The sequence below is a fragment of the Hermetia illucens genome, chromosome 1, assembly GCF_905115235.1.
Source record: "Hermetia illucens chromosome 1, iHerIll2.2.curated.20191125, whole genome shotgun sequence".
Classification (NCBI taxonomy): Eukaryota; Metazoa; Arthropoda; class Insecta; order Diptera; family Stratiomyidae; genus Hermetia; species Hermetia illucens.
The window spans coordinates 33,497,420-33,520,690 of record NC_051849.1 but is presented as its reverse complement, the minus strand read 5'-3'; the positions used below and the strand labels follow the sequence as shown (position 1 = coordinate 33,520,690).

The 23,271-nt window shown below is 40.8% G+C and overlaps 1 protein-coding gene across 15 annotated transcripts in view; it reads left to right on the top strand.

Annotated features, from left to right (window-relative positions):
* The window catches only part of LOC119646814 (septin-7), a 277,350-nt gene that overhangs the window by 215,807 nt on the left and 38,272 nt on the right, over window positions 1-23,271 (top strand). For 13 of the 15 annotated variants that reach the window (XM_038047422.1, XM_038047421.1, XM_038047426.1 and 10 more), the window contains 6 exons: window positions 5,509-5,902; window positions 6,144-6,354; window positions 7,306-7,751; window positions 7,986-8,148; window positions 8,710-8,751; window positions 19,423-19,588. In XM_038047422.1, the coding sequence (XP_037903350.1) occupies window positions 5,509-5,902; window positions 6,144-6,354; window positions 7,306-7,751; window positions 7,986-8,148; window positions 8,710-8,751; window positions 19,423-19,588 (1,422 nt within the window). The remainder of the gene's footprint in view (window positions 1-5,508; window positions 5,903-6,143; window positions 6,355-7,305; window positions 7,752-7,985; window positions 8,149-8,709; window positions 8,752-19,422; window positions 19,589-23,271) is intronic. The other 2 variants (XM_038047419.1, XM_038047429.1) reach the window with 1 other exon arrangement.

The window sequence follows — 23,271 nt, the reverse complement described above, 5'->3', positions numbered from 1 at the left end:
AAATTATGGTAATATACTATTAACTTTATTTGAAGGGATATCGGTATGGAAGGTATTTCGGAGCCTAGGTATAATAGAGTGGGAGCCTCTTGATTTTTTTTCAAATTTTTCGGTTGGGTAGTTGCTGAGAATGGGTCCGATAAGGAAATGATCACTTTCAACCCCCTGCACTCTCCACCTTTCCAACAAATGTCAAAACTAACAGCGGATTCGGAAAGTACTAACTTTCATTTGATACCCTACATAACTATATTTGGTGACAAAAAAAATTTACACACCCCTTTTGCATGTATAGAGACCCCTCTTAAATTCAACGTAAAAAGATGTAACTCGCTGTTTGCGTGAACGTTCACAGTTCCCACCTTTTCACCAAATTTGGTGTCAATCGCTATAACTGTCTCCGTGAAAAATGCGTGTGACGGACAGACAGACGAAGAGACAGGCAGATAGTAAACCGATTTGAATAATGAAGGGAGTACGGGGGTTGAAAGTGATCATTTCTTTCACGGACCCATTCTCAGAAACTATCCAACCGAAAAATTTGCAAAAAATCAAGAAGCTGCCACTATATGGTGCCTAGGCTCCGAAATACCCTCCATACCGATATCTTTTCAAATAAAATAATATATTACTATAATTTTTAGTATTTGGCTGCAAAATCCCCGTTGAGTTCATCCTAGAACCATGATATTTTGCAGTAATGTGGGCTATAGTATAGAGCACGATCCTACCAAGTTTGGTGGAAATTGCATTATTACTAATTTATTTTAATTACAAATTTAATACTCAGCTCTCGTCGTAAAGGCGGTTACCAAGCCAAGTAGACTTTGCACATGGAACTTTTGCTAAAGATTGGAAGAACTGCGCATAATTGTATGCTTCGTTACCTACAAATGGAATGGCCATGCACCCAAGGTTTCGCTCATAAGAAAGTCATGAAACATCTCATTTCTGGCTAGTTTGTTTTTCTAAAGGGATATTTTTGAGATGTGAATTAGCCATAATAAAAAATCCAATAGTTGGAGATCAGAGAGTCAGCAATGAATAATGGGTCACTCTTGTAAAGACTGAATGGATTCTGTGGATACAGGCTATCAATTTCCAGAAACAAGTTATCATTTGTAGGGAGACCTTCACGGTCAATTTTGCCCCTCTTCCTAGCCATTTCGAAATAGCTCTGTCCTCGTAGTTGGCCTCGGTCATTTCCGAATTTCATAAGTGCTAACGTGGCGCCAAAATTTGTTAGGCTCCATCTAACTGAATTTGCGGAAGGCAGTCCGTTCCGACTCCCAAATGTTCCCTACTGTCCTGTCTTCCTGTTTTCTCAACTTTGTTCTTGGCTAGGTTCCACGCTTTTCCATTATAATAATCGTTGGTGCGAGAATTCAGTTCAATCTGGACCTTGAGCTATGTTAAAGCACTTCATTTAACGGTATATTACAGGGTTACGGTACCTTGCAATGTGGTCAGCATTGTGCTCGCCCGTGATTATTATCCTGATCTGACTCAGGTACTCATTCGTAGCCAAGTCGGCTAGTATCCGACGTTAAATCACGATTCAAATTCCACTGCCACCACTGAGATATGAACCGTACGAAAGCTAAGTCTTTACAAATAGCGCTTAATGTGGAGCTAGAAATTTTTAGGTTCCAACTAATTGAAACTGCGGAAGGTAACTTCCTCCATTTCCCAACTTCGTTTGGATGTTCCGGACCGACCTTGGGACATGGATCTTATACATGAGGATTGCCTTCCAGAGTGTCTGGATTTGGTGACCTTTGCCGTTATACACCGAAAGATATTGTCGTCCAAGCTTCTTGTCCCTGTTCTCGGATTCCAAAGAAGACTGAATTTCCGCGTTTTCTCTTTGTTTTACTTTAGCTATTTTGAACTCTGTGACGAGAAGTAATTTGGTCGATGTTTCATCTCGCTATGTGTAGGAGTTGGGATTGTGTTATACCATCTTTTTCGGAAGTTGTTTATGGAGTTGAACAACATCGGGGAAGAGAAGTCCTTAAAATTAGTATTTAAGGTTTTTTGTAAAACAGAACCTTATTAAAATTGATTCATTATCTGATCTGCCACACACACGCTCTCCAAAATGGCCCCATCGATTCAAATGAAATTTGGTAGACATAAGAATACTATGAAATCCAAATCCCACGCATGCAGTGAATGACATAAATTTAGGTGGAGTTTAAAGGGGGGCTCTTCAAATACGCAAAAAGGGGGATGTAAAAATTCATTCAAATTCGGAAATCAAAGGAAATGAAAGGCTTCGATTAGTACTTTTCGAAACTATTAGTGTTGTCTGTTCTTAGTTTTAATGTAAGTTGTATTGTAAATCTATACACTTAAAGTGAGAGAGGACACTATCCAACCCAAATTCTGAAAAATTTCAGGGTGATGTAAAATCTAAGACTCCAAATAAGTCCCATTCCGAAATTTGCTCAAATAAACTTCCTAGTTTTGGGAATTGATTTTAAGTTCGTCCTAGCAGCAGCAGCATAGAGGACAGTATCACGCATAATACTACTAAGTTTCATGGAATGTCGACTATTACCATCAAAGCCATAGCAATTCAACTTATCATTGTCACGCGAATCGACTACATATTAGGAGCCGCAGCTCCGAGCACTCAGGCCATTATTAGGCCCATTGTACTATCCCCATAAATCGCCTATTCAATGGCTTCCCACCTACGGTGTTCGCAGACTGTAGCGATTCTGAGAATATTTTCTAGAGGTAGAGAGTGTGCAGATTCTGAATTGAAGAAAACCTTGCCTTTTCGCCTGCCGGCAAAAGTCCAAATTTCTTCACTCGACTGAGTGAATCCTTGTAATTTCATCCTTCACAGTAGATGGTTGGATTCCAAGAGCTGGTTCTGGCCCCACCGCCCGGCTATCGGAACAGATTCGAATGGTGCGACCTCTCCACTTTTGTCGCAGACATTCTTCTGCTGCCAATGAAATGGCATATATCTCCCCCTGAAATATGGTCGTCATTTTTGCGCGAAGACTTTTTTGTCCTCCAGGAGCCACAGCAGGGTATCCATTAGCAAGAGCCATAACAGTGGAGAGAGAACCCCTCCCTGTGGGCAGCCCCTGGAGCATCCTGCTTCAATAGACTTCTGGCCGACCGATATGAGAATTTTTCTCCCCTCTAGCATGTGAAGGATCCAACTGATTAGCAGCGGTTTGATTCCATGCTGTCTTGCCGCATCACAAATTGCCGCGAATGAGACATAATTGAAGGCACCTTCGATGTTTATGAATGTGCCTAAGGCGTATTCTTTTTCAAACATCGCCTTTTCAATTTTTGCCATACGTTCATGAAGTGCTGTCTCCGTGGATTTGCCTTTCTGGTAGGCGTGTTGCCTATGGTGTATCCCTTATGAACCGATCTACTAATCTTTCTAGTCCTTTTAGAAAGGACATTCGACTGATCGATCGGAAGCTTTTTGCGCCTGTATAGGTTGGTTTCCCTGGTTTGGGAATGAATAACACCTTCACATCCCCCCATTTAATTGGAATATAAGCGTGTGCTAGGCATGCACGATATATATTTCAAATGTGTAGACCCAGGGCATCCATTCCCTCTATTACTAGCGTGGGGATGATGCCATCCGGACCTGCAGACTTGTATCTATGGAACGAGTTAAATGCCCATTTTACTCGCTCCAGTGATACTACTTTGCATGCCAGATTCCAGTCTCTCGGTTGAGGACTCTATGCACCTGTTGGCCCCGACATTAGATTTTTGTTGCTGCCTGGGAAGTGCACTTTAAGCAAATGATTTGCCGTTTTTTCATCGCTTTCTGTATACCTCCCGTTTTGTAAACGTAAATAATCCAGTTTCTTGCCACATTCTTTAACCAGAATCTGCTTCAGCTTTGAGATTGCCTCTAGAGAGTTAGTCTCTTCGCAAAAGCATCTCCATGATAGTCGTTTAGCCGATCTTATGCTCTTCTTTAGAAGAGCTTTATAGCGATTCCAGCTAGCGCGTGTCGGTTCTCCTCTGTTTTGCCAAATTTAAGTTCCACCATGGTGTTTTACCCTTCTTTGGCATCTTGAGTGGACAGCTTTCTTCGAAAGCTTCTCTCATGCTAGTTGTGATCATCTGGGTTGTCTTCTCAATTCCAGTAATGAATTTGATGCGCTTGGCAGGGATCGTAGCATCACCCAATCTCTGTTCCGCGGATTCCGAAATCGAGTGGGTGGAGGTGGATCCATGCCCATTACGAAATCAATGCGTTTGTGATCCGAGAGTGTGATATCGTTTGATACTCTTCACTCTCCGATCAAAGCCGCGATGTCAGGAGATGCCAACGTGATGTCGATGACCTCTCGCCTGACCACGTTGAAGAAAGTGGGTTCATTACCCAAATTAAGGATCTGCAATTCGGTTCCTACTAGATACTCCAGTGGTCTCGATCCTCTTGCATTGATGTTCGAACTTCCCCAGCATATGTGGTGAGCGTTGACATCACATCCTGCTATTACCCCTCTGCTCTGATGAATGTTCCACTGGGAACGTCTCCTGCGTCATAGGGAAAATATGCAGAGCCCCAGAGTATCTTTTTATCTCCCTGTTGACTTTTTATAGTTAGCATAGCCGATGTGGTGTCGTCATCACATAGGTCGTTAACCAAATTAGCCTGGCATTTCACATATAATAGGTCAGCATGTTGGAAGTTTAGGCCCCTGACTACCCCACCAGCAACTTACGGTTCTTGTATGAGGTATATAAATGTCTTGCAGCTATTGATCCGACGACTGATAAGTGCAGTCGCCACTTTACAATGCTGCAAACGACTATATATTAAGTCATGCAAATAAGATGCTGACGTCATAATTAACCACAATAATTGCGATTAGAGTCTCTATAACTTCGACTTATCTCATCAGTGTGATCCTTTTTCACATCAGAAAAGTCGCCTCGCTTCTGCTTCTTCATCAAGACTCTCGGACTTTTCTGAGCTTGACTCTTCGGAATACCAGTCTAATTGATTGTGGCGCGAGGCTACGAAGAAAGATCATGTTAATTGGGTTTATTAGGATATAAGGGCGACAAACGCTTACATGGCGTCACAAGTTGATTGCGATTGAAAGCGAATGTCAACCTTCGAACACTAAGGCGCACTCACTTCGGCAGGCCCCAGGATAAGTACTGTTTGTAATAACTACATGGACTCTGGGGATCCAGGCTAACAACATTCAGTGGAACTATATTAGTTGCGAGCGGACATTTACGGTCAATTTCGCGGCTCTGTTTAAGTTCTTGGGAATAGCTCTGCCCTCGAGCTTGGTCTCGGCCAGCTGCTAATTTCCTTTCACATATCCTCCATTAAATCTTAAGAATTTAAGTCCGAATTCTTCATGATAGAATTCAACTGCTTATGCCATACACAATATTGCATTCCATACATGAGCGCAATAAACCACCTACAATCTACTTTCTAAAAAATTAATTTCTTCATTCACTAATGGATTTTTTCTTCATTTTCAGAATAACTCCTCAACAAATAGCACACCTACAGCTAACGATAAGCATCATATAGCATTGAACAATAACAGTACACCACAAAATCATACCACAAGTACACAATTAAATTCCACCAACACGACATCATCGTCTGCAACGCCCAATTCAAATGTTAATAATTTGGCAAACAATATAAACAATATGTCGCTCAAGGAAAAACAGCAACAATTGCTCGAGAATAATGGTCATTCGGATTCCAATAAAATTGCTATTGATCGTTACGACAAGGAGAAACAACAGGCTGTGGTTAGACCGAAACCAAAAGAGCTGGATGGCTACGTTGGTTTCGCCAACCTACCGAATCAGGTTTATCGTAAGGCCGTTAAGAAAGGTTTCGAATTTACATTGATGGTTGTCGGTAAGTTAACGAAGTCGTAAATTCACCATTTAGAGTTTACCGCAATTTACATCAAACATTGGAAGTGACTTTTCTAAGTAGAGGGCCATGAAAAAGGGTTTATCGTTGTCGTTTGTTAGAAGGTGTTTTTTCGGTATTATGTCATTGCTTTGAATAAGAATGGAACGATTATCCTTTTTGAAAAGTTGCTGAACATTGTTTTATTTTGGGTCCTTCTATTTACACAACTTATCAATTCCAGGTGAAAGTGGCCTAGGAAAATCAACTCTTATCAATTCAATGTTCTTGTCGGACATTTACAATCAGGATCAACATCCAGGACCATCACATCGTGTCAAAAAAACTGTAGCTGTGGAAACCACGAAAGTTTTGCTCAAAGAAAATGGTGTCAATTTAACATTAACAGTAGTTGATACACCCGGATTTGGTGATGCTGTTGATAATAGCAATTGGTGAGTGACCGTCTAAGCATGAATTGGCCTCAATATCATCCCAGATTGACAGGCAATCATATGAATAGATAACGTAATACGTAGAAGTTGGGAGGTGATTGTGGAATCGATTTATTAAAATGTTGAATATTATTGCATGAATTTCTAGTTGTTTTATTCTTTTCTAAACTTAAGGGGGTCTTCCCGTGTGAAGGTCTTTTTTAGAAATTTTTTGTAAAGAACTGGATAAAGATACAAATACGAATTTTTCCGAACCATAGATTTATTAATATCTTGAGCGCATATTTCGTTATTGAAATACAGAGCAATTTATACATCCATCTCCAAGAAAAGGTGTTTTTCTGCTGCCGCTAGAGGGCACTGTGATCATCTTAAAGAAAAAAGTAAACGGCATTTTAACGTACAGACTTAACTACGGTCCGCGAAGTAGGATTATTAAAAAATATTAAAAACTAAATTTTTGAAGCCGTGTTAAACTTTTTTTATGAATTTTGGTGTTTTTCCACGGCTTTTGGCAGCTATGCTGGCAGCCGATTTTCAACATGCCGTTTTTAACCGTAAAATCTGGACTGGCCATTAATCTGCTATACCTAGCCCATAAACCTTAGGTTTCTTGAAGAAACACATGTACAGCCTTGGCTTCAATTCTTGCCCTTTTTAACGAAGTCTTTCGACAGTCATTCGGACCGATAAATACGCGCTTTATTACTGTGATCGGCATCTGACTTATCACGTATTTAACACTATAATATCTGAACGAATACAAATATCAACAAATCAATTTTCCCATATATACTAAACTATATCTAGATACAATTGATGCCAAAAAAAATCGATTCCACGAATCCGACACACGGGATGACCCCCTTAAAATTGTTTCGATAATGTAAAATGTCAAGGATCTATGGTTAGTTCATTTATACATCTTTTATCTTTTCTATTCTTTTACAGTTGGGTCCCGATCATCGATTTTGTCGAATCGAAATACGAGGAATATCTAACAGCTGAATCACGTGTGCATCGTATCGCCATACCGGATAATCGAGTGCATTCATGTTTATATTTCATAGCACCATCCGGACACGGTTTAAAACCACTCGACGTGGAATTCATGTCCCGTCTTTGTGACAAAGTCAATATTATTCCGGTTATTGCCAAAGCCGATACAATGACACCCGAAGAGGTTCAACTCTTCAAAAAACAAATTCTCAACGAAATAGCTCAACATAAAATTAAAATCTATGATTTCCCCGAACCACTAGAGGATGAGGAAGAAGCCAAAGTCCTACGACAATTGCGTCATCGTGTGCCATTCGCCATAGTCGGAGCGAATACCGTGATTGAAGTCGAAGGGCGTAAGGTACGAGGTCGACGATATCCATGGGGTATAGCAGAAGGTATGTTGATAAAGCTCTTTTGGATTGAAAAGATTTTGAATTCTTGTTTAATGCAAAGGATGTTCATGTTCAGAACGGCGACCGTAAAGTACGCGGTGGTAGTCAATGAACTGGATGGAGTATTCCATTGAAACAAGTGCCCATTTCTGCACATGATAAACCGAGCATAAGCGGATTAGGAAGCAATCCTGTTAGTCACAGCTCATAAATTGATTTCCGTCTCCTCCTTTTCAGTTGAAAACCTGGAGCATTGCGACTTCATTGCCTTACGCAATATGGTGATTAGAACTCATCTGCAGGATTTGAAAGATGTTACAAATAACGTTCACTACGAGAACTATAGATGTCGAAAACTGGCTGGTCTCGGAAATGACGGAAAAACACGCCTCTCGAACAAGTAAGTTAACCCCCATGTGTTTTACTTACCAGAATGCACTGAATAGATGAATTTTACGACAGTGTAATAATAAACTAAACTGAATACGTGTTGCTTCATAGCAATATCTAATCCTACACAGAAGTAGAGGCGCGGTTGATAAACAAAAGTTATATATGCTCACATAGAGACTACAATATTGTTGAAGTTGCTGTTTAGTTTCGCTTCGATTAGCAAATGTTTTGATGAATATTTTCAATTTAGTTAGTTTGTTGGTTCAGTTTTTATTTTCCACTTTGGCTAGCTTTCTGTTTCTGGTTTACAACTTTACTGATTGTTGATTTATGTTACATCATCAATACACTATACTCTGTATCTATCATTTCCTCATCATTTCACATGCATTTCCTAAATTGGCTCTCAAGACAAGAATTTAGAAATAGTTTTTACCAAGAGTTTAGACAACCTTTTGGTATTAGCAGAATATGAAGTGAAACAAAAAAAAGAAAATATTCAAAATCTCTCATAATTGTTTCATTCAGATCATTCATTTGTTGTTGTATATATCTCTCTTTCTCTTAGTTTATGCCCTCAAGGAATTATGAATAGCTTTATGACCGTTTGGTAAGTTTTCTTCAAAATGTCGCCATCGATTTGGTTTTATTCTTACGATACTTTTCTATCGACAATTATTCAATCTTTTTTGTTTCGAATATCGAATCAGATCCATTCAAAGTACACTTACACATAAACTTTACACACTACCCAAAGTTTTTGATGAATTTCAGTAGTTATTTGTTGGGTTTTGTAGAAAGAGTAATGTTTTTATTCTGCTCACTGTGTGATGACTTTAATATGCAATAATATTTTATCAATGAAAACTTTTATTTAGTTTGCGGTTTTTATGAATTTTTATGGTTGCTATAAAGTTCATGAATTTTATTAAGTCGTTATCCTTGGCCAAGTAATAGATTCAATTTTCTACTCCCGGTATTACAAGGGGTACCTAATTTATTTTTAAATTAAAATGCAAATTCGTTAAGGGGATGTTTACAATGAATGACTTCAAATTCCCCCTGTTTAGAATGAGGTTCATACAAATTTTTCAAAAGATATCCAAACCGATTATTTGTATATCTCAGGTCCCGACGATTTACTGAGGTTGGAATGGGTATCCTTGACGGCGTAAAGTCTAAATACCTTTGAGAACTAGCTCTGTTGATGTGAAGGGGTTAACTGGTTCTCTCAGTTAGGAAGATGAAGAAAAACTTTGCATGCGTTCTTATATGGTCCTTTTCAATAATGTGTAAGTAGTGAGCTTATGGAAGTGAGGCAATAATCTAGGAATGTACGACCGATTTCTTCGCCAGGATTTGAGCTCACTATCCGATTGTCCACAAAATTTCGATGAATCTTGATCCAATCCAGCGTTGTTGATCCGGGTCTTCGGATGTACAGAATACCTGAGAGACGCATCCAACCTGAACCGACACAAATATCAGCAATTATTCGGGGTAATTGAATGTCATTCTTCCGAATTGATTATCGGAATAACGAAACCATGAAATAATTACGAAAGATTAGATATACTTCACGTCGCCTATACTATATGATTCCTTCACGGAAAATTCACAAATCCGCAATCATTTAGGGCAAACCTTCCCTCCTCCCAATATTACGCGTTATTCGCTGATACCCTTCAGGGATCATTCCTCTGATACCGTACAACTCCTAATCCAATATGGCCTTAAACAGTCGCAAATTATATGTCCCTCCTTCCTTTGTCTGGATTATTAGATCAATAGTAGACGCTAAAACGTTTATATGACACTGGAATTCGGTTCTGCGATGTCTCAACTACAATACCTCTCTCACGAATGCGATAAAGTTGTTACATCATCTCATCAAATTTCTTTCTTTCACTCGACAACGATTGGACGATTTACGGGTTTGATATTTTTAAAAAATAATTTCTTAAAATTTTTTCTGCGTTGACGACATTTACGGGAGAGCCAATGGTAGCAGTCGCTCTTTTTTTCGTGAAAAGTTGTTGTCAAATCAGTAGTCTCGCCAACTCGATTGGAATTATGACGTACTGGTAGCATCGAAGATCATGTTTACTTTATCAAGCTGCACCCTTTTTTGAGGATTACAATTAGATATACACATATCCAAATTTTAGGGAACATTTGTGGCTCTTTCGAATGACGGGAGTTCAAACTATTTTAATGAAATCTACACATATTTTGGCCCAGATCAACTTCTTCCTTTACTTTTCTTAATGTTATATCCAATTCTCTTCGATCATCCTGTATGCTTCACTGAAAATGTCTTCTTCGACACGTATTTGCGACGCTGATAGCCAACTGATATTCCAATTACACAATCGTCCTCCATAAGCGTCGTCAATTCTTCTTGTATAAGATGATACAGGTAAACTTAAAGATAGCAAACTACAACTTTGAAACCCTTCAAAATTGTTCTATCGTAAGTCGAAACTCATAATCAATAAAAGGTATGACGACAAAATTCGCATACGGTTGTTAGCACTCAACAGAACCTATTTCATTTTAGAAAAATTGTTTCGCTCAAAACTTGTCACCAGTTCTTCACTGTCTTGTACAGTATGATAGGGTCAAAGCTCCTACTGTACAAGACAGTGATCTTATTAGTCTTCAGGTTTTTTCTTTTGGGTTCTTAGCAAAATTGTGATTCTTCGCTGGGCTTGAGAGGAGAATCGTCCGAAGAATTGTTGGTGGAAAAATGAACGATTCTATATGCAGCCTATAAAACGAATAAAACTGTGTAATATATCGCAACCTCTTCGTTGTGGATAAAATCTCTATAGGTAAAAATGATTTAGTTCGGAAATTTCATGGCAAACTTTTTACACGGAATGATGTTGTAGGTTAAGCCATTAAGCAGCTGCTAAGGGTGTGGATTGATGGACCTCGACGCAAAAACGGGATGCTTGGAGTTAGGCAGGCCTATACAAGACGCCGGGTAACGATAATGGTGAAACTAAACGTTGACCATCTCTTAGAATCGGTCTTTTAGAGACTAGTCTAGATATGGCTCTCTACGATCATTCCTGCGATTGGTAATAACAGAATAAACTCCACCATCCCATTTCTTTCTAATGTTGACAGTTGCTTTAAATGAGTAAAACAATTTCACATTTCATATGCTGAGATCGCTGTCGAACCGAGATGTTTATGATATATTCATTCATATTCTCCCATAATGTAGGTAGCTAGGTAGGTATCAATGGCCGCTCCGAGAACATCAATTACCGCCGGTGTGCGCGGTTGTTTTTATACCAGAAACTCTTAAAACCATGATTGATATGGTAAGAGCAAGGGGAGCAGAGTCAGCTCGTAGCATTTATAAGGGATGACAGCTCCCCCACCCTGCAATTAGAGATCAAAGAATTGTTTACCGAGTGTCCGCAGCCTGGCTCTAGGCAAAGCTGGGCCATAGCAAAGAAAGTGCCTAAGGGTCTCTCCCTCCTCTCCACAGTTTTGGCAAGGCGAATTTTAAGGTTTGCCGATATGGTCCCCTAAAGGTTTTTGTATGCGTTTGCACGTGTCTGGCCTAAAAGCTCTTGTGATCGCGTCTTATTATGGGCGGACCAAATCCTCCCTGACTGCGTAGGTTGTGAGCTTTCGCCACCTGCAGTCAGCGCCTGCTAAGAAGTGTGCGTAGACTATGCTCTTGACAATCGCCGTCGGGATGCAAATTGTGCCCCCTGAGGGTCTGCCAGAAGCAGAGCCTGGCCGGTCCGTCAGCCCGCTTATTCCCTTTTATGTTCCTATGACCGAGAACCTATAGAAGGATGGCTTTGAGCGTATCTTCCAGACGATTCAATGCTTTTCTGCACTGCCTCATCAACCTGCAAGATGTCGTCACTAAGTACAAAGCCTAATTGGCTGCTTGGCTGCCGGTGAGAATGGCCTTTATGTTTGGTGCTCGGATTATGCTCCATATTTATTTTTGTTTTCCACATTTCATAAACAATGATGTCGGTTACAAATGAACTAACTAATTCACTCATTCGAATCAGATGCCTCATAAGCAGTGGGACTTTGCCGCTTTTCTGGAATGCACTAGACATTCGCGCATGCATCTTCGATCTGTGATGCAATCTGTGAATAGGTGATCTTTTTAGCATTTTGGGAATGCTGCAAGTGACCGCAATCCAAACAGATTCTTGCTTTTTTTCGCACTGAAGAATCCTCCATAACAGACATCGTGTCAGGATTGCAGCTATACCGAATACGGAACATAACATTTAATTATCCCTCAACTCCCATATTAGCTGCGATAGTCCAAAAAGATAGAATTGGAGGAATCGCGCTGAGAACCTATCAAACCGCCAATTCTCATAGTAGCTGCGATTATCCGAGAACATTGAACTTTTAACGCCGGTGGAGGTGGTGATGAACAATCTACCAAACGTATCATATGATACCCACGATGAGGTTGTTAAGGCACTGGCCATAACCACTCGATCTGAGAAATTTTAGGTTCCAATTTCAGTATCCAATATCCCAGCCGGACAAACCTAATATATTCCTTTTGGGCTCACCAAAATTGCTTCCTGCTCGACGATTTGAACATTCATGAGATAGCGTTATCAGAGGTGTTTTGATCGCTGAAGAATTGGTTATATCGGACTACTGCCCATTGAACGATGAAACTCACGCTCCTTACACATCTAAATTGCTAGTACTAGGATCATTAATGAAGCTTATTGACAATCTGTTCTCATGTTCTTGTACTTTTCAATCCGTTTCTCAATCATTATGAGATTTAGCTGGCCAATCTAAAAATCCTGACCATCCCGCATTCATTAACTCTTGTATCTTTTCTTCCCTAGCCCAACTAATACGGGCAATGCTGAAACCATCTCAAAAAGAATCTCATTAAAAACGGGCGTGAAATATATTTCAGTGGAATTAATTCCCAAGGCTTGTCCGAATTTTTATATGTCACCCACCAGATGTCATACCATGGAGACTGTATTCCGTGTTGGATTTACCTCAAAGACGCTAAAAGCACAATACCTAAGAGTATTGTGGGTCATGGAATATATGGTGGGGTATAGTGCATGAACCACTCCTACGCGCCATCGTTCGTGGTTACCTGAAATGCCTCTCAGCTCCCCAGAGTACTTCGATGATATGTATTGACGAAAGCTTGGGGCTTTTGAGTTGAGTGGAGTTCACTTTCCATGTGCTACTTCCATATAGCAACACAGAAAGAGATAATTGCATTTTCATATTTGAAATTGATCGATGTCTTCGATGCTCTGCCCATTATGCAGATAGGGAGAGTGCGATGACCCGTTAGACTGAGAACCTTGGTTTTACTGCTGTTTATCTTCAGTCCAACTCTAGATGCCTATCTTTCCAAATATAGAGCCATTTGGCCAATGTCCATGACTCGGTGAGAGAGCAAAGGATGGCATCTGCGTAGTCGCAGTGTTTAAGGAAATATATCATGGCCCATTGAACCCCTCTACGTTCTCCGGACAAGGTAGGTAGGGAACAATTTCAGCGATAACAAGAAGAAATATATCATCATGCATCTTTGGCGGACTCCGCTTTGGACCTCAAATTGCATTGAGATTTTACCTCGTTGCATTTTGCACCATTGATAGAACTGGCGGAACACTCCATATACATTCCCTGTTCACGTTGTCGGAAGCTTTATTGACATCGATGAAAAACAGATAAAGCGAAGTTCTAAACTTCACGCATTAAAGCTGAGTGATCCGTAGGGTGTTGATGGGGTCAATGCAGGAGGATCCGGAGTGGAAACCAGTTTATTCTCTGTTGATAAAGCTTTGGAGATGATATTTGATGCGTTCTAGGATTATTGTAGCTATTATTTTAGTCGTTAGGGGAGCACGGAGATACTCCTCCAACTGTCATACTCAAATAGGTGCGCTTCGTCGGTATCTGAACGATAATCCCCTTTTCCGCTTTCTAGAAAAGGTCTCAGATTCCCAAGATTTCCGTGCGAATGGAAGTAGTAGATCTGCAGTAACTGCAAATGCACAGTGGCTTTACTCCGTTTGAGTGCATTGATGATCAAAATGATTTCTCTTCTGTTTGGAGGAACAGTCCATATCTGCATGTTACGGTAACTAGCCATTTCCTCTATAAGAGGAGGAACTTCGTCGGATGTGATACCAACTCTTCAGCTGCTCATCATCGTAAATGAGGAGTCGACCATTAACATCCTTTACAGGACCATCGAAAGATTTGGGACCACATGCAAGTTCTTTCTTGATGTGGTATACGCTTCTGAAATTATTGCATTCTGCCACATCTTCCGCTTTCCTGACCAGTGCAATAACAAATTTCCTTTTGTTACGGCGCGCACTACTTTGAACTTTCCGGGATTTCGCACGGTATCGGAGTTTGAGTGTATCACGTCCGCTATCACTCGCAGTGGTTAATAGACCCTTCAACCGCTTCTGTTTATGGATTCGTTTCCATGATCCCGCAGTGAACTAGATCTTATGACGCCCCTTCGGGAGGTGGCTGGCGACTGGTGTAGCACCTGAGGATAGAACATTTTCGATGGTTGCCCAATGCTTATCGATATTCTCAGCTGGGTCACTTCGTGTATCTGCCGACCAACCAACAAGATAATTCTCCCACTGTTGAGCGACAACTGGGTCATATAAGCGATCTATGTGCTGAACTTGGGAAGTCGCAGCTCTCCAATATTGCGAGAAGTGGCGAACCAACATGGAATGTAAACGACCATTCGATGTTGATCGCGGCCAATGTCAGCCCTTCTTTTGTTATGCACATCCAGAAGACAACTCCTAAATCTACTGGTGATCGCACTATGGTCACAATGTCACCTTTAGGAAACATCTCCTGAACTGTGTGTAATTGCTCAAAGCAAGCATCCTTCTCCATTATATCGGATCAGGCAGAATTGCGCTGTACAATTCGGGCGCGATATTCCTTAGTTGCGGCAGAGGTGTTATATAGATCTCACATCCATTGGTATGAATGCTACTACACTCAGTACATGTCAGTGCGGTGGTATTTACGATGGAGCTCTGATTGTGGTTCTCAAATCCAAATGTCCAAAAAGAGGTGGAGATTGGGGATTTTGTCTACACAGCAGGTAAAAACTCAAGGATCTTCCACTATATCGGGAATTTTCATTAGTACATAACACTTTGCAATTGTGTTGTCCCTTAACCTGAATCGGAACCTTGCAGTCAGAATTCTGTCAGAAACTGGCTCCCAGGTCAAGAGAGTGTGTATTGCGGTAGCCATCAGTAACAATGTAACTCTGGTTTCGGATCCGCCAGATTACAGAAGAGCTTGATTTGCGGCAAGAGGGAGAGGAGACTGTGCAGAGTCCCACCTTCTTACTTAGCTTAGGCCCAGAATATCCGGCTTATATCGCTGAAATTCTTGCTCTGCTTAGAGAAAGCGAGCTTTCTGGAGATTCGCGATATTGTTGTTGAGGAGCGTGCACACATCATTCCCTATTCGAGATTTTGTTGAAGTTTCGGTAGCAATTAAGTTTCGAAATTTGCAGATTACTAGACCATAAATTTCATTTCACACTTCGAAAAGGCAGCCGTAATGGATTGAATACCTCGCCTTGATCGTTGCCATTTAGGAACATCGATTCATCCTTCGACCCTCACGGTAATTCATCAAACAGTGCTGCTAACATCTGAAATCCATGACGGCAAAGTACTGAGCATTGCACTTCCATGAATTCTCAAGGTTCGACTCAATTTTCCCTCTTCAACCGCCGGATTAGCAAATAAAGATGTATCAGAGAACCTAGCTCCTCCTTGTATCCGAAAAATTTCATTTGGATCATATCAAAAGTTTTTCATTCAGTCAGTTACACATAATTTCTGGATGACTAGCCGTAATTGCTTTATCGTTGAGGAAGTCCTAAATTTACATTAATTTGATGAGGAAACGGATCAATTGGGAAAGGGCCGTCTTTATTTTTTGGTTAACAACAGCGGTACATTGCTCCCAACTCAAACTTTCAAATGGATCGCCATTTATTTGACGGACAGTCCTTTACGAAGCTGAAATACAATAAGCCTTAATTTTGTAACGTTAAACAAACTGCATAGGCCGGCTACGTAGGTAACAAATTTTTTCTCATCATTTATCAAAATCATCATACGGACAGCACATACTTCTAAAATATATAACAAGATGAGGATGCAAAAACAAGCTGGAACTTACTGGGCGAAAAATAAGGAACACTTATTGATAATCTGCGAAGGCTCCGGGATCTATCTAACAAATTATGCCTCTCGCATCCAGTATTCAACTTTAATGATTCCAATGAATGAAAGTTTTGACCTGTTAGAATCGCGTTCTTCGCACAGTGAAGGGGACTTCCTAATGTGCTCTGAAGTATGCTTGTACAAAGGACAATAAAGCTACCTATAATCTACAATGAACTGCTCACCAAGCAATATTTGGTTGGATATTACGAAAATGCTCACCTTAATCACCACGTAATAAATAGACAAAACACCAAAATCCAGTGAGGTTCGCTTTAAGAGTGAACCTGTTGACGGAAGAGTTCGTATACGTGTCAATCCTCGATTACGAAACTTACGATAAGATAAGAGAACTATTTTAATCGATGGGAGTTTCTCTTGTTAGGTACCGATCGAGGTGGTGTTCCCGCTTAAAAGTGTTTATGTCCTGAATCAAATATAACATTCAAAATACATGCCCAGCATGCAATGACACCCTACATGACTTTCAGAATCTCTTCAATTACTCAACAGCTCCTACGTCACTTATCACTACGGCATAATGGTACGAACCTACCAAAATAGTTTTCTCGGCCTGGAACGGATTCCTTCGACAAATATGGATTCGTAACATTGTAACAGCAAAGCTTCTTGTATACGACATCGATTGAGGCTGAAGGTTTTGTCCATTACCTTCCCACTCCTTTTTGTTGTGCATTAGAGCGGCGATAAGACGAGAATTAAAATGGTGCATGGTCCTTATAACTTCTGCAGCTTGTGTGCCTCGGGCGGAGCTCTTCCAATAAATAAATATACGTAACATGGCATCGATTGAAAAAATTATTTGCAGAGATCTTGCCAGTTGACATTCAGTTATAGAGGTTCGCTACCTTCGCTGCCTCACCTCTCATACGCTTCTATACACCAGCTTGTTCGGATTCAGATGTGAAATGATAGAAACTGTTCTTCTCTGCTGAAGAAACTTTGTCCCGTTCACAAGCGGGGTTGGCTCGTCGTGATCGCTTTCGCCATTTAGCTCTATCGAATGCCTGATCTGGGTGCAATCTCGAGGGTTTTAAATCCCCATCCAGCGTATCAAGCCACCGTTGTTTCGGCCTGCCTTTTGGTCGTTTACCATCGACTTCGATGTTCAGACCAATCTTGGCAAGTGAATTCTCGTTAGTGCAAATTGCATGACCATACCATTGAAGACGCTTCTCTCACAATTTTTCCACGATCGGTGCAACCGCATAACGATCGCAGATGTCCTCATTTCGAATGTAATCAAAACGTGTCACGTCACTAGTCCAAGGCAACATCTTCGTTTCCATTACCGCAAGACGCCGTTCATTGTCTTTTATAGTCGGCGCACATTGAGAACCATAGAGGGTAACAGGACGGACGACATTTTTCTGTAAATTTTAGATTTGAGACATTCGTTGATACGTCGATCACAAAGAACACCAGTTGTGAAACGCCACTTCATCCAGGTTGCGTTAATGCGTTAAACAATTTCATAATGCAGTTCTGGGCAGATCACTGCCGCTGACAGTGATTGTGCCTGTTTCATGGGAATCGGTCACCAAAAATTCAGTTTTGTTTAGATTCAATCTGAGACCATGTTACATGAGGCGATCATTCCATTTTTGGACAAGTTGCTGCAGATCATTTTTGCTATTAGATGCTAGGGAAGCATCATCTGCATCTGCAGATGTCCCGAGTAACGGTGTCCATAACAAGGACAAAAAGGGGTGGTGAGAGGGCGCTTCTTTGATGAACACCAACAGAGACATGAAGCGGTTTTGATATACCCGCCATACTTCGAACTTTACTTTTCGGATCGTGGTAGAGCAGTTGAACCCAGCGCACGAGTTCTTCTAGCACTAAGTGTTGTCGTAGAGCATACCAGATGAGTTCGTGTGGCACACAGTCAAATGCTTTCTCTAGGTCCAGAAATGCAACTGTTGTCCTGATATAATGTAACTCCTACTACGATTGCATTTTGGATGTAAAGGGTATTCCTTCTGTCTTCTGGTTCCAGCTTCTCTCAAAAACATGAGGCTGGAATTTCAGGCTTGCCATAGCTGCTCCAATGCTGCAGCGGCTAGACAAACCTTCCTCTTAGCTTCCAAGGGGGATTTTTTTTTATTTCTGCGCTAATTGGGATGTCTTTTTGTCAGTGTGGTTAAAGTCGACAATTTTCGTTTCCAGATGTATGATAGATCACATATCCTCTTTGCTGCTGGTAGGTATGACATCTTTTGCCGGTAATTTTGCTTGAGGTCGATTAATGTGAACTGATTATTCGCAAAAATTGCTGCTTCCTAATTAGCAGGCAACAATTTGGACGAATCTAGAGTTTTCGTCATTTCTCATTTCTTTGTTTAGATTCCATTGTTTACTGCACCAATGTATTGAGGAGAACTCCGGTTCAGCAAAGGCGAATTATGTAGTAGTAAATAGTTTACCTTAAATTGATGGCACCTGAAGTAATCAAAGGCGAATCCATTTGACTCTTTCGTTTTATTTTTTACTTTTCGGACACGTTGGTTCCACTTACTGATGCTATTGAAATCATAGTAGGATATCCCAGGCTTTAGTTTCTTCGTCGATAGAATTATGGTGAATTTCTTTTAAAGAACATTTTAATTGAAATTGAGGTCCAGGAACATACTTTTTTACCGAGAGCCAGATAAGTGTAAAATCGTGTTAACTCCTCCAAATTGCGTTCATTGCACTGTACGTAATGCTTTTCTTATGCGAGTACAACATTTATCGCTTTGTGCTTTAATATGTTACTTCCTCTGTAAACACAACCCTTTTAATGAACACCAACTTTCTTTGAACCTTCCTTCCTCTAATTTCAATTAAAAATCTTCCTCTTAAAACTTAAAGAACTCTTCCTTCTCCCTTATTCCTGTAGAAAGTATAGTCTTTTAAGTTTTCTAGATCTACACATTACACTTTATTTTGTTTTCATTTCGTCCTAAGAAAAATGCATGTTATGTTCTTTATTACAGGAATCCTCTGGCCCAAATGGAGGAAGAGAAACGCGAGCATGAGCTCAAAATGAAGAAAATGGAAGCCGAAATGGAACAAGTGTTCGAAATGAAGGTTAAAGAGAAGAAACAAAAGCTCAAAGATTCTGAATTAGAATTAACACGAAGACACGAAGAAAGGAAGAAGGTAGGTCGTAATTGTATATATATACACGTACTAAAGTATAATCTGTATAATTTCTAGCTTGAAAATGCAATTAGAAGTAAATATATTTGTTTCGAATGGCAAATAGGCTAGACTAGATAGAAGAGTGATGGAGTTGGATAGATTCCCTAATGGCACCATAGAGTACTGTCTGCAATTGTGTAGTAGCGCTCGAATATCCACACAGGCACAACTTAGTCCTAGTGAGAGTGGAATCGATTTTTAATTGACATAGATTCAGTAATTATTTATATCGTGACAATTTGCGCAATTGCTTTCGTTCGCTCCGTTTGCTGACGGAGGTGTCTAGTGAAAGGACACTTATATCTATAAAAGTGTACTCTTTTAGGTTGAGCATATTTTGCATTGGCCTACGAGGTGGGCATTTATCACTTCAAGTCGTGGCATTTCAGGGGCCGTCTCTTTCCTTACAAATTGTTGGCAATTAAAATAAGGACGGAGGAAATATTTATCTCTGATAATAGGACAGAATTTTCTGAAAATATTTACCTTAATTAAGATATTTTTTGTCTGCGAGATGAAAGAGAGTAGCAGCAATTTCTGTTTAAAGACCTTTGTTATAATTATTTCAGATGACCTTGAACTATGATTGTTTTTTGACAAACAATCTGTGGAATTCTATGGTTCAAGATAATTTATGAAATGAGAATGAAAGTTTGAAGGCTGTATATGTTTTCCACATTCAACATTTTTGACGACCAGCAAAGTTTTTAGAAATATTCTGTTTTTTATTAATCAATAATAAACCACATTTAGGGTCTGTTCTAATATTTCGGTGGATCTTCTCGGGGTTAGTAAAACACACTAGCAGTAGATATATGCTTACTTTATGCTGTTTTGATGTACGTAGATGTTTGTTTTTGGTTTCACTTGGTGTAAAGCCTATCACGGTACTAATTGCAACCATGGTGTAACTGTGATATGCAATATCTGGGATCTATACTCCGATTTATTGCATGAGAGGTAGCTCCTTTCTTGAAGGAGGGAGGGTTTAGCGTAAGATCCGGGTTATAGCCTTTCAGAAGAATGATCAATCGATTTTTGAAGACACTATAAAAGACAAACTTGACCAAGTATGCAGATTTCGATGTGGTAACGACTCCACTCGTAGATTTTTGAAGACATAAAAGATAAATTTGACCAAACATGCAGATTTCGATGTACTAACGACTCTACTCGAAGGAAATTTCAAACCTATCGACAATAGTCTAACAGATCCATTTTAAATTTTTCCTGACAGAAAAATGAATTTCCGGTCAGAGAAACGTTAAGATAAGATTTATTATACTATTTGCAAAATGTTTGGAAATTTTCTTCCTTGAGGACGTTAGCATATTGAAATCTACGAATTTTGATTCATATCTAATAACATAAACTTGTTCAAAGTTAAATTTTATACCGGCTTGAAAAATCAACTGATCATTCTTCTGAAGGGCTGTAGTCCGTGCCTAAATGTTGTGTGTGTCGTTCACCGCCGTATGAACAACACAAATTCTTGATCTGCAATCTATATGTATTGTATATTCGATGAAAGTTTTTATTCACAAGTGATCATTCACTGCACGCAAAGGCAGAGAATTGTGTCCATTGCAAGAAAAGACCGAAAATAAAACACTTTTCCGTGATAAAATAGAAAAGTCAGTTCATGTCAAGAGTATGTTGACAAGTATGAAGATGTGGAGTCTATCCAATGCATTCAATATCTTTTAGTAACGAAACGTCGAAGTCGGAACGGGGTAAGTAGGTATGTATCAGTGGTCGCTGCGAGGAGCCCAATTAGCGCTGTGGTCACTGCTGACTGTCATCGTGACTGTTGTTATGAGTATACCAGCTCCGCGGGGCTGGCAGCAAATTCCTCTCGGCGTGTTGTACGTAGGCCGAGTAGGACTTGGCAAGACTTGGGCCCAGGACGGATCGTCGCGTGCCATAATGGCGGCTTTCAGCGTCCGGTGCCAAAGTTCTAGCATCCCATTGAATCGCGGGTGGTATGCAGTAGTCCGCTGGCGTTTAAACCCTAGGAGTTTGCCTAACTCCGACAAAAGGGTGGAGTCAAATTGCATTCCCTGGTCAGTGATGACCACTGCAGGGACGCCAAAGCGAGGTGTCCACTCTCGACAGAGAGCTTCGGCACAAGATTGCGCCGTAATGTCTTTCAGAGGTATTGCCTCAGACCACCGCGTAAACCTGTCGATGATTGTGAGACAATACCTACAACTGTGCGAGTCTCGCAAAGGCCCTACTATGTCGAGGTGTATTGTGTGGAATCGCTTGGTAGTGCGGGGGAATGAGCCCACTTCTTTCCTTACATGCCTGGTGACTTTACACTTTTGGCATGCGATGCACTCTCTGGCCCAGGAATTGACATCCTTGTTCATGGAGGGCCAGAAGTATTTATCGGTGACTAACCGATTTGTTGATCTGATGCCTGGATGCGCTAAATCGTGAACCGCGTAGAACACTTCCTTGCGAAAGGTGGCCGGAATGTATGGCCGAGGTCCCTTTTCCGAATCTTCGCAGCAGAAAGAGAGGTTCGAGCCGAAGATGGGCAACTCCCGAAATTTGTATTTGGGGTTAGATTTGAGGGTCTGAAGTACTGCGTCATCCTCCTGCGCCTTGGCAATAGCCGAGAAGTCGAGTGAGGCGGGGATGTTAACCTTGGAGATACGAGACAAAGCGTCAGCAACTATGTTGTCCTTGCCGGACACGTGCTGGATGTCTGACGTAAACTGGCTTATAAAGCTCAGATGTCGAAACTGACGAGGGGACGCTTTGTCGTGCTTTTGTTTCAAAGCATATGTGCGAGGCTTATGGTCCGTGAACAATGTGAACGGCCTGTCTTCAAGGGAGAAGCGGAAGTATTTAATGCTCAAGTACGCGGCGAGCAGTTCACGATCGTAGGTACTGTAGTTCCGTTGCTCGGGGTTCAACTGCCTAGAGAAGAAGCTCAACGGTTGCCAGACGTGATTCACCTTTTGGTGAAGAGCGGCACCTACTGCGGTGTCAGAGGCATCAACAAAAACGGCTAGAGGTGCATCTTGCAGAGGAAATGTCAAGAGTGTAGCTTCAGCCAGTTGCTGTCGGGATTTATTGAACGCGCGGACAGCCTCTTCAGACCACATGATCTCTCGTGTATCCTTAGTTTTGGGGCCAGATAAGTACGCGTTCAAAACGGATTGGTGTTGGGCGGCCTTGAGCAGGAAACGACGATAGAAGTTTAGCATGCCCAAGAACCTCCGCAAATCCTTTACAGTTTTCGGACGCGGGAAGCTTGTAATCGCTTGCACCTTGTCTGAATCGGGCTGTATTCCTTCAGGGGAAATAGAGTGGCCGAGGAATCTCACCTGTGTTTGAAGGAACTTACATTTCTCAACGTTTAGGACTAACCCGGCCTCAAGGAGACGTCGAAAAATGCATTCGAGATGGGCTAAGTGCTCAGACTCTGAGGAAGAAGCGACCAAAACGATATCCAATTCCACTCATTCACGACTTTGCGCATCGCCTCGCGAATTGCCGCGTCTTTTCGACCTTGTACTTAACCAAGGCTTATCATCAAATCCCTGTAGCTCCAGATACAAAAACAAGTTTTATGGACATTTCAAATTCAGTCTGGATTTAATATTAGTATACTCCTAGAGCGGTTATGT